The sequence below is a fragment of the Ziziphus jujuba genome, chromosome 12, assembly GCF_031755915.1.
Source record: "Ziziphus jujuba cultivar Dongzao chromosome 12, ASM3175591v1".
NCBI lineage: Eukaryota > Viridiplantae > Streptophyta > Magnoliopsida > Rosales > Rhamnaceae > Ziziphus > Ziziphus jujuba.
In genome coordinates, this window is record NC_083390.1 from 25,900,072 (window position 1) to 25,912,268 (window position 12,197).

Consider the following 12,197-nt stretch of genomic DNA (forward strand, 5'->3'; position numbering starts at 1 on the left):
TTTTTTTTTTTTTTGCTATGCCCCCGGACACCCCTTTCCCCGTAGACTCGAATCCCGCTCATTAGGCTTGGGTGGTGGTGCCGGTACCAACTAAGCTACCACAATTTTTTAGCATATAGGTGAGTATTAAGTCATATTCTTTGATGTTTTAACAAGGGAGATAGCTCCTTCGAAAATGAAAGTTTCTGCCTTACGGTAAAAGAAAAAGTATTGAAGGAAACTGATTATTGGAAATTAGTGTTTTGGAATTCAATTTTCTTGATAATGAGTTTTTTTAAAATTTTTTAGAGTATTTGGTTAATTATAGAAGAAAATAAAAATTACAAGTAATTAAATAAAATTTTACATTAAAAGTAAATGATAAAATTGTATTTAAAAAATACATAAAATTAATTTCTCAGAGAATTTTAGAATGACAGTAGGATCCACTTTCCCTGTCATTTTTCCACATTACGAGATTTATTTTCCACTAGAATCCATAAATTATTTTTCTTAAAAATTATCCAAATAAGAAAAAATATCACTCTCCTAGAAATTTTTTAAAGAATTTTAGGTTCCCATTAAATTTACGATTACCCAAACATCCTATTTGGGTTAAACAGAAAAAAATAAATAAATAAAATAAAAAATGTCCTATTAAAATTTCCTTAAATTTTCCAAACTCCTGCCCCAAATTTTTTGAAATTTTCATGAAAAGGGTGAAAAAAAAATATTTCACATATATTTCAAAACCTCTACAAAAACTGAAATATACCATATCTTTTCAGATGTTAAATGATTTTATCATGGAATAATAAATTGACATTGAATACGAGAGTGACATTCGAAAGAGTAACGTAATACGGCTTTACCCAAAGCTTAAAATCAGTGTGGCAAACGCAATACTTCCATTAAAAGTTTTTTTATTTTTTTATTTTTTTATTTTTTTATTTTTTATATTTCACATTTATTTATAAGGCTCTACAAAAACTGAAAGATACCATATCTCTTCAGATGATAAATGATTTTATCATGGAATAATAAATTGGCACTGAATAGGAGTGACATTCGAAAGAGTAATGTCATACATATGGCTTTAGCCAAAGCTTAAAATCAGTGTGGCAAACGCAATACATACCATTAAAAGTTTTTTATTTTTTTAAAATTAAAAAAAAAAACAACATCGTAGACTGTTCTGAACAGCTCAGCAATAAAAGTCTTACAGTGTATTTCAAGTTAGACAGGCAGGGGCTGGCTCATGATTTAATCAACAGAAGTCTTCTGTTATGCATTTCCTTATTTATTGGTCAATATTACAATAATATTCTAATCTAAAAAGGAGGACGCTCTAAAAGGAAGCCGCGTAACTCCAATTCAATCTTAAAGATGTAGGTTTGAAGGGCATTCCAATGAGCTAACCTCACTCATCCATTACGTATGTTGCAAAATTGCAAGAGACAGCAGCAAGTAAACCGCTATGATTCTAAATCATTAGCATGCATAACAGAGAACCAGTTACCAATTGATTTTCTTCATCCAAAGTATTGGAATACGAAAATAGTGGTCCAGTATGTATAAGTAATTATGAAATTCTGGAAATAACAATTAGTAACTTGTTTCCCATAATCTAGAGTGGACGATCTGAAAATACTGAATGACCAATTCTTACCTGTTAGATATTTACAAAAATTGAAAGGGCAAGTATATGTAATTTTTCAACAAATTAAACAAAACGTTGATAGATAGAGGGAAGGGCACCTATTCACCATCTTTTGCACTTATTCTTCATGATACAAGTACAGTCCAAGGCCAAACCGAGCACATGCTTTGCAGAAAGCTATTTCCTCTGCGGCAGCAACTGGATCTACAATGAGCCCATCAGTGGATGAGATTGTTCCGGATGACTCACGGTGTGCCTGTATTGGAGTTTTAGATCAATATTATAGATTTCAAATTTATGAGTTTTAATTCATGAAGCTCAAGCGCAACTTAAAATATACAACCAAAAGGAGAAAGGAGAACAAAAATTGTAACTCTTTTGGTTTCTTTTGTATTCCTCATGTCCCTATTACTCTGATGAATCACTCTAAGTTAGATGAGCACTTAAAGAATAGTATCTAGAGCTAAGAATCTCAGATGAGTTTATCAATGCTTTTAGAAATGAACTTCATATATAATGCTACAAATGGAATCAAACAGTCTCAAATATTATGCTTTCATCTACCGTTGGTTTTATTTTTATTCCTGCAACCTGACTGGCCGAACCTCCTTGAATATTAGAATGAACATAAAATCACAAATCACTTGCATCCTATTTTTATTTTCCTTACTTGTGATTCTTTTCTGAATCAATGATAACCAAATGAAATCATGCAATTAGGGAGGCAATATTGGTATAAGTCATCAAACTCGCTAAAATTGATGCTATCCATTAATGATAATTCCCAGAACAAAGCAAATGTTATATCAGTTTCTGAATTTATTTTTTTTTAATAAAAGCAACCATAGGATTTATTGCCAAAAAGAAAAACAAAAGCAACTGTAGGATTTCTTATTGATGGCTTTCCTTTTTTTTTTTTCCTTATATATATATATATATATATGAAAAAGTTTCCACTACAAGAGCAAATCTAAAAACTAAACTTCATTACTCATCTGAATTAATAAGAGACAAAAGCACAATAGTCTGCACTAAGTAGAGCTAGAGAAACAATTAAAGATAAAGGTTTTTCCCTAAAACTTTCTAGTAAGTTACAACTACACATAAAATGCTTCCAACTATGCATATCAAGCCAACCTAGTAGCCACTAGATAGTTTAAACACTTTTAAACTATGTTATATTCTTTTCAGAACATTTTGCCCTGCTCTGCTGGAAATCCACTAAATTAAGCAAGGCCTGAAGAAAACTCAAGATTTGGTTAAGAAAACTCCTAAGCATCCCTCATAGCTACATACTGCAGAACAAAGTTGGGAAAATAAATGAAATCCAAAAATTTCATTTAGAATCCTCAGAAACTCCCTTGTTAATGCTTAATAAATTCCAACTTCTATTTAAACCCAGTTTCTTATCTCCCTTTTGAACAGTCAAAAAAGAGATCAACAAACCTAATTCCGGTAACCTCATACTGAAAAAGCTATCACCAGTTGAACATATGTTAATGAAGTTCCTCCATGGTTGTTAACTGTGCCACTAACCCCAATTGCCTTCAAACCAACAGTCTTGATATGACTTATGCCTATTTTACACGTTCTTCAAGCCAATAACAATAACGATAAAGATAAACACCAATTAAATGGAATAAAATCTAAAATGATAGCAATACAGAGAAACAAGAAGAGGAAAGTGGGAGCAGGGCTAACAGTGGCTGTGATCTTAATACAGCTTCTAATGGTTTAACCAAGAGATTTTGTGCCCTAGGCAGAGGTCTCATGTGACCAAACCTTGAATTAATGGTTTGAATTATATCATTCTCCAACTGGCGGAAATTTTTTTATTTTTGTCAGTGAATTGTGTAACATGCAAATAAACTCTCTCCTTATCTTTGACTGGCTAAATAACTCATTCAGCTCCAAATTCCAACCGATCACTCAGGTCAATAAGAAAGCACATAAGGCCAATCCCCAACAAACCACCATACATGCATGTTCCTAACATATGATAAGGGAAAAGATTCATAGAGGTGACACCTAAGACGGAAGTTATCACCAGTATTTGCACCTTAAATGACTGCTGATCAGTTAAGAGTCCAAGAACAGAAATATCATTTTTACTTTATACCCAAGAGTCGAGGAATCGTGATTCCCTGGACCTGAGATCAGATTACTCTTCTATCCGTGGAATACATGGATCTGTACAATCCTGATTATAAACCTGATTTTGTGGTCCCTTTCTGAATCAAGGCCAAAACCTTCAGAGTCACTGGCCACTGATAACAAGATCAGTTGCTAACACTATTTAAAAGATAACCCATTGACTTGTCTTATATCTCCATACCTCAAGGTTCAAGAAGAACAACAAAGGTACAAGAGAAATGTTCGTATCACCCTCTTCTCTGAAATAAATCCACAAATAACCCAAACCCAACCAAGTAATGGTTATTGTATCCTTCTAACAAAGATATAACTTGATTTCCACCATTATGAGGATCTCAAAATTGATCCACATCCTCCTAGCTAACCCATAACAACCCTTAAATTTCTTATATTCTTCCATTTTTCAAATGGATATTCCTAAAAGTGTGAATTCATGCTATATGCCTGCAGTCATGGACATTGGAATTTAAACCAAACTACAAGTTTACAACAAATTATGATGTAAAATACAAGACAATTCAAGTCAAAGCTCCTTCTGCAGCTGATCAAGCTTCTCCTCCTTCTTAGCAACTGCAGCTAAATATGTTTTGTATTAACTTAGCTTTATTCCCTTGTTTTGATGAACAGAATACAGCTTCCATATCACTGACGAAACATAACCATAATAAATTCCTACCAAAGTTGAGCCTCAAAACTAAGACTAGGGAAAATATTAAGATGCCCTTTACCAAATTCATTCTGAGCAAGTATTCTCCATTCAACTAAAAGTGTTATGCTCCAAAAGATAAAGTCAAATCTTTAAGTGTCATATGGAATGCAAAACATAGGACCAATTGCAGTCACAATCATATAAGGCCGCTTAATAATTACAAGACCTCAGTTCAACTAGCAGATCTCAAAATTTTCCCTTGCAAATCTAATTGTGCTTCTATTTATTTATTTATTTCAATGCTATATGGAAAATTGCCATTTGAGAAAGTAGATTAGTTGAGGAAAGTTGAAGAATGCAGAATTATCAAGCAATACAAATGTCAATGAAGAAAGAAATGGTCAAAGGAAGGGATATTATTAGAGAAAAGATAGAAAAGTTAAAAATAGACGAAGAGGCAAACCTCTCCATCAGATCCTCGAATTGTTACGCGGTAAACAACGGTTACACTTCCATTGTCAGAGAAAATAACATCCCGTATTTCCCCACACCATCCTGCCAAAATCAAACCGATCGTATTTAAAAAGTCCCGAACCAAACATCAAAGTAGATCAAGAAGAACAAAAAAGATGGAAGCAGACGAATTTGGACACACCAGGAGCATAGAAGCTCATCATTCGGTTTGCATGGTACCTACACATGGAATGAAGCATCGCATCAGATATTCAGATCAGATCAACTATAATTTATCAGAACATATATACATATATGTGTATATATATATATATATAAATACCAGGGGATGATGGTAGTGCTGTCGTTGGGAGTTCCGATGATATTTTCAGGGATCCTCTTGTTGAGGTCTCGGAGAATTTCAGCTAGAGGGCGAGTGATGCAAGAGGAGTTTGCTAAGGAAAAGGACTTGTCCATCGGCACCACATAATTGGAGTTGGGGACTCCTCCCCCTTTTTTCCCATCGCCGCTGCTTTTGCTGCTGTTGCTATTGCTACTGCTACTGCTATTACTGCTTTTGCTGTTGCTGTTACGGTCCACCGCACATATCACTCCCCCACTACGCCCTTCCCTTCTCCTCCACTTCCCTTTTTTATTACATAGCATTAAATTGCTGTACGAACAGCAAGACGACGACGACGATGACCATGCCGATGATGAAGAGGAGGCGGCTGGCCAATACACCACCGACTTTGTAAGGAGGGAATTGCTACAAATGCTCTGCAATGCCATTTTTTTTTAGGTCTAGCACAGGACAGCCACCACCACGATGACCACGAAGACGATGACGATAACGATCCCTTCCTCCACACTCCACCAAACCACCCACCCTAACTCCTAACCAATTGTGCAAGAAGTAAACGCGGATCCGATTCAGACCAGACTGGTAGATGACCCCTTCACCTGTCTTATTAATATTACTTATTATTATTATTATTATAAAAAATATTATTTATTAATTATATGCTTATCATGTATGAATTCATAAAATTACACATAAAAAAAAAATAATAATAAATAATATTCAAAATACATTAAACCCCTTTAAACTATTTTATAATTACAAATAAACCCAACCCCCCCTATTATATTTAGGAATTTTATTCCATTGGATAATGTCCTCCAGCTTGTCCCCAAAATCACATGAGTTGCATCTGCATATAGCATGATTTATATTTTTACTTCGTTTTGATGTTGGAGCTGGAGATATACTAATTCGAATAATTGTTAAAAGGAACAGTAACATTTACTAGGAGTTTGAGCAAGTGATTGAGAGAGAGAAGGTGAAAATGAAATAAAACGATGCAACTATTTTTGAAAGAAATGGTTGCATCTTTCTACATTAGTTCGTATCAGAATTGAGGTCCCTTTTTAATTGATGTAGATGATTTTTCTTCATTTTAATTTAAAGCTTTACCTATTTTCTCTAGAATCAAGTGATGATTTGTGACTCTAAATTCACAAATGAAGCTTGATGGAATTGCTTGATGATCAATGATGTGTTGGTGAAGAAAGAAATGCTTTTGAATGTGGTAATTAATTGGCATATGATGTTTGGCAATGGAGAAGAGCATCCAAACAGATCCCATCGTGCTTGGGCACCAAATTCCGTGAGTTGGGTGCGCCTCCAGTCTTTCAAGATTAAGAGGCTTGTGTTTCTTCAAGATTAATAAGACGAAGCTTGTATTTCTTCAAGATTGATGAAAAGTTCTTCATTGCTTACCCTGTGGACGTAGGTCACATCGTTATTTCTTGCTCTTTCTTTATATTTATTTGCTTGTCTCTCTCTTTAAATAGTTGGTTATTGTAGTTAAGTTTATCTATTACTTAATATTTTTTATTGCTTATTTTGCTTGGGGAATTTATTATTTCAACTACACAAAAATCTAAAAAATTCCTCAACATCATGTTTGTTATTTGTTTTCTTGGAAGCTTGAGGTTGGGTTTTCTAGTCTTAATTGTAGGTTTTATTTTATCTTCAGTGTGTGTAGTTACTCTGGTAGAATTTTATTTCTGTGGAACTACTAGTTGCTTTTGTTTGTAGTTTATAATTAAAAAAAAAAAAAAGAGTTATTAAATCACATCCTTTTAAATTAAAATGCATTTTGCATATGATTTTAAATTTTAAATGTCAAAACTACTTTTACCTAAAAAGAAAAACAAAGCCAAAGAAAGAGAGATAATGCATTTTTCTATAAACTAACATATACCGATCACTAAATCGGTTTGAGAAAGCCAAAAAAGTTTTAAAAAAGTTCATAGAGATCAGCTACAATAAGGACCGACCGTATGCAGTATATCAAGACCAAAAACATGTTGAAATTGGGAGCCCTTGGATTTGCTTATCTGTCACAAACTGGCTAGATTAAAGCTTCCTCACGTGTGGATTTGTCTCCTCCTCTTTTTCTTTCTTCTTCTTTCTTCTCACATAACCATGACTTTTCTTCTTCTTTCCACATACCCATAAGTTCAAATCTGCCTAGATCTCCTCTCTCTCTCTCTCTCTCCCTACCTCTCGCACTCTATTCTCTTATCCATCCAAAGAAAGCAAAATATATATAGATACTCAGATTAGTTTATAAAAAATAAAAAATAAAATAAAAATACAAAGAAGAAGAAGAAATCAAGATTTTTTGGACTAGAACTTCTATTTGGATACAGATTATATTTTATGGCTTGTGTTTGGATATAAATTTGGTTTTAAGGTTTCAAGTTGAAGATGAAGAGGAAAGGAGATGGAAAGATTCTTATGGATTAATTAGTCGCACAAGAAGAAAATTAAAGAGTTCCCCTTCTTTTTTTTTTTTTACCATCGAACGATTGCAAGCTCTGTAAATTTTACTCACTGCAAAGAGACTTCAATATGCTTTTTTTCTATTAAAAAAAAAAATCTAAGTATAACCTTAACGAAACCTACCTTCTTATTATAAAAATAAATAAATAAATATGGCCCGTTCGAGTGGGAAGTGTGGGCAAGAGAAGAGGAGAAGGGAAGAGAAACCAGTGAATGGGAAGGGAAGCTTTGGGCAAAAATCCACACATGAGGAAGCTTTAATCTGGCTAGTTCATGACAGATGAGCAAATGTAAGGGCTCTGGTCCTGATATATTACATACGGCCTATCCTTATTGATTTCAAAGCGAGTATATATATATATATATATATATATTCTGGATTTATAACGATTTGCATTTTGAGGTTGATTATGCTATTTTCTTTATGGTTATTAGGTAATTTCTGAAATACAACAAATAGAAGAGACCATCATGGGCAAACCACTCCGAAGCCCATTCTCCATCACCATCCTTCTCAGCCGTTTGCTCATTCAGCCATTCTTTATAACGTTACATTCTCACAAGGCTTTTTCGAAGTGACCAAATCATACCAACTTGAATAACAATCTTATGTTCAATCAAATCCTTCAATCCCTTCTAATCTAACAACACAAAGAGCTACTCAAAAGTAGTGATCCCTGCTTTCAGTGAAAAAAAAAAAGAAAAAAGAAACAAGGGAAAAGAGAAAAACTAGTGACCCTTGCAACTTTGGATTCCTCAACTCTTCTAAGCATTACGTTACATCTGACATGATGTATGAACGATGTAGAATTCCACAAGGAAGCTATCTTGCCGCAAAATATCATGGAACCGATTTGCAAGAACAAGTGGCAGAGCACCACAACCCATGTGTCATGGTCCTACATTTTATGCAGCGGAAATAGACCGTGCAACGCCAAAACTCTCTAGTCAAGGCTAGCCTTCTCACTATCCGAGTTCATATATCGACCTATCTGATACCAATTGTACGTCCCTGAGGTTCACCAACGAGAACTACTCTCGTGAGTCTCACACATAAGCGACTAAGATTGCTTCCCAGCATCAAGGCTCTTAGCCTAGATGCTCGCCTCATCTATAGGTTCTCATGGTCATCAAGGCTCACGCTGCCCAACAACTAGCTCGATGGCCTCATGGCCACTCGGTAGCCTGCAGCTCGACCGTGTGCCAAGATCTAGCCTACAACCCAGCTCTCCATTCGGGCCTTGGTCCATGCACATCCTGAATAGCATACGACCCTAGGGCATATACGCCAGCATCGTGCCAACGTGCCACCCAAGGTAGCAACACAAGATCGGAAGCCCACATATGAATGCCATCCAATGGCACGGTGTCACCTCGTCCGTGCCTACTTAGCTTCCAACCCTCTTGAGTGAGGCAGAACCCAAGTCTCCGCTCAATGGCACATTTGCCACAACCTTATACCAAAGGCCTAAGTGTGTATTTGGCATAGCCAATAGGAAACGGCATAGCGAATGCTACATTCAGCCTCTGGTGCAGGAGTGACGCGTAATACCAGCTCATAGCGCCTATCGGTACTGTCCTTGGGACTCCCTGTCCCTCGGAGTCATAAGACCACCTCCGTGGCACTTTATGCCCGGCCCATGGCTTGCCGTTGTCTATGGGAGGAACACTTAGCCCAAGCTCGAAGTTGGAGCCGGGGGCCGTGGAGAGCTAGACACGGACCACCTCCCCTAAAGAGCTTATTTAGCTATTTTCTTTCTGACAGCAACAGATATCACTTTGTGCGAAGAATTATAATGGGGTTTTCTTTAGCAAACCTTCATATCTTGGTCCACCATTCGACATGCACCATCCTAGTGAGATTCTTAAGAGATTCCCATGATCCGGGATCGAAGATTCTGACCTTCAAATATTTACAAAAATGCCACTTGGCCATTCCAAAGGTGCAAACCATCACATCCTCCCCCACTTCATTATGTTGATGCCCTCATCGACGTGCCCGCTGGCTATTCTCCAAACTCTCGCATTCCATGCAACTCTTCGCCCACATAATCTCTTCAGGCTCAAACTCAAGATCCTGCATACTTCGTACCTCTACCTCTGTAGAATCACCTCTGTGATGACCTTCGCGCGCCCACTCTTGGACTTGGCTAGGGACCTCTCGCATGCATTACCCAAACTCAAGCTTTCCTCAAAACCTACACCTCCATGTGCCTATATTAGTGCTTTTCCCCAGCACTTTCAGCTCCGCAAGCATATAGTGTCCCTCTTGGATTAATTCTCCTCTCAGGTGTTGCCCATGTGTCAACTGCCCCAACGGTACCCAAACTCAAGAGTTCCTCATGTGGTAGTTTTTCTCTCTCTTGAACTCCACTTCATGCTTCATCGGCACCCTGTTGCTGTGACAAGCTAAGTTTTCCTTCTCAGCTCTTGTTCCCATGCTCAAATTTCCATCCTCGCGATGGTGATGTGCTAGCAAATCTCAAGCTATCTCGCCTTCTCTAATCACAAATTGATGCACAACATCCCTAAAGTGTGCATTCATTCTCGTGGCTTCCAACGCCAATCCCCTATGCAAGTGGCATCCTCTACGCAACAAGTTACCACATCTCAAATGGAAGTCCTCTCTTCTAAGACCCCCTTATTTCGGCTGTTGACACCTAGTGTCACCCTGATCTAAGTCCCTTCCTTAGTTCTTTGCCTCAATCTTGCTCACTTTTGCATCTTGGCTCCTCCTTTAAGCTAGTTTTGTCCTCTGGCAAATTTGCAATGCTCCACACAACCAAGGTTCCTTCTTAAACCAAATCTTGCCCTCCGTTAATATACCACGCTTGAATTTGACCTCTTGGTCATATAAGGACATCTTGTTGGTCTCCACTGAGACTTCTTTTCCAAGTCATTTGCCCTTACACGCTCCCATGCGTCTTCTGGCACTTCACTTTGTGAGGTTTTGGGTTTCCCTGGATTCATAATTGTCTGGCCCTTATCCATCCACAGATGGCTTTCAAACTCCACAAAGCTACTTGATCATGAGCCTACTTTGGCTGCATCCAACTTTAGCCAAAAGATTTGAGGATAAGGTATTGTCCCTCATGAACTTCTTTAACCAGACTTCCGCTTCAATGCACACTGCTCAACTCAGCTTAAGCTTCCAAAACCGCCATTTCTTCGTGCCCAAGGTGTAGGGTGTCAACGCAATGAACACTCCCCCACTTATGCCTTCGATGCCTGACTCCAGTGCTTATCTGAATTCCACCCAAGCAAACGTTTACTCTTTCACCGAACCGGCTCACTTGTGGCTTCCTTATGGACTCGCACTAGAGTCTCGTGCCCTTATAGCACTGACCACCATGCCCTCAAGGCTTTTACTTCCATTGAAATCCTTTGCCTCTACAGTCGACATTCTGAGCCCATATGTACCAATATCTCTGAGGCTACCCAAACTCTGTGGTCTGTTTGTGCTTCCTTTGAAGCTTGTGCCTCCATGGCATTTCAACATTTGGCCCTCATGACCTTGTCGGCTATGTTGCCCACCTTGGTGCCTCTGTGGCAACCCATAACGTTGGCCCCGCCGGCCTGATCTTTCGAGTTCTCGCCCACTATCATGCCTTTATGGCATGCACAATTCTTGGCCCCATTGGCCTAGTCAGCAGTTTCTCCCACAGTTGTGCCTTCACAACACGCACAGTTTGGCCCTGTTGGCCCCATATTCAATGATGCTCAACGGGAGTTTCACTTAGAACATACCCTCGCATCCACTTGTCTTGACTTCTCATTCGCTTCGATAAGGTTGTCCTTCCCCATGGACAAACGTGGCCTCTACCACCCAGCCGCACTGGCTTGTTCTTTCTTCCCCACTCTTTGTGACTGTCAAGACTCTTGATCAAAATGAATCTATTTTTGGTATTTTCTGCATATTCTTAAGATTAATACCCTAAAAGAAACATATGGCTAACAAGCCCTCGACTACCCAAGAGAATTGCACTACCTCCCAAAAGAGGTGCATTAACCGACCATGGCCTTTAAGAAAGAATGTGCCTCTTACGACTTATACTCCCTCAATGAAGCCCTACACTACCCACGACTTGTACTCCTATAAGAGTATTGTGGCTAGTAATCTCTTGTGGCTCCTCATTGAACAATGCATGAATTCCTTTCTGAGCACTAATCATTTATTCCAAATGCTTGTTCCATTCAAGAACTTCGCATTTGCCTTGCTGCTTGAGCATCCCAGCTGAGGTGTATTTGTAATGCACACTGACACTCGTTTGGTGAACATCCCCACATCATATTCAAGTTGGGCGTACCACCAAAACTACCCACGCACCATGCAAGAATGCCCCCTTCACAATAGCATCGGGGTTCTATGGATCCAAGTATCACCAACCAACACCATCCGTTCCTCGGTTCGCCTGTTGCAGGACAAACCGGGCTCTGATACCAACTGT

General features: G+C 38.0%; 1 protein-coding gene across 1 annotated transcript; it reads right to left on the minus strand.

The window, feature by feature from the left end:
- Positions 1 to 1,529: 1,529 nt before the first annotated feature.
- LOC107431818 (DNA repair RAD52-like protein 2, chloroplastic) lies at positions 1,530 to 5,845 on the minus strand. The gene is made up of 4 exons (XM_048462740.2): positions 5,239 to 5,845; positions 5,098 to 5,135; positions 4,906 to 4,997; positions 1,530 to 1,895 (listed from the first exon to the last, which is right to left on the minus strand). Exons 1-4 carry the CDS (start codon positions 5,685 to 5,687, stop codon positions 1,758 to 1,760), a joined length of 717 nt encoding a protein of 238 aa, XP_048318697.1. The 5' UTR covers positions 5,688 to 5,845; the 3' UTR covers positions 1,530 to 1,757.
- Positions 5,846 to 12,197: the final 6,352 nt, after the last annotated feature.

Excerpts from the sequence above, each read along its gene's own strand:
- LOC107431818 (XM_048462740.2), bottom strand. The coding sequence starts at position 5,687 with ATGGCATTGCAGAGCATTTGTAGCAATTCCCTCCTTACAAAGTCGGTG. Across the intron at positions 5,136-5,238 it reads AGCACTACCATCATCCCCTG|GTACCATGCAAACCGAATGA; the intron begins GTATTTATATAT and ends TTCCATGTGTAG. Across the intron at positions 4,998-5,097 it reads GATGAGCTTCTATGCTCCTG|GATGGTGTGGGGAAATACGG; the intron begins GTGTGTCCAAAT and ends TGATTTTGGCAG.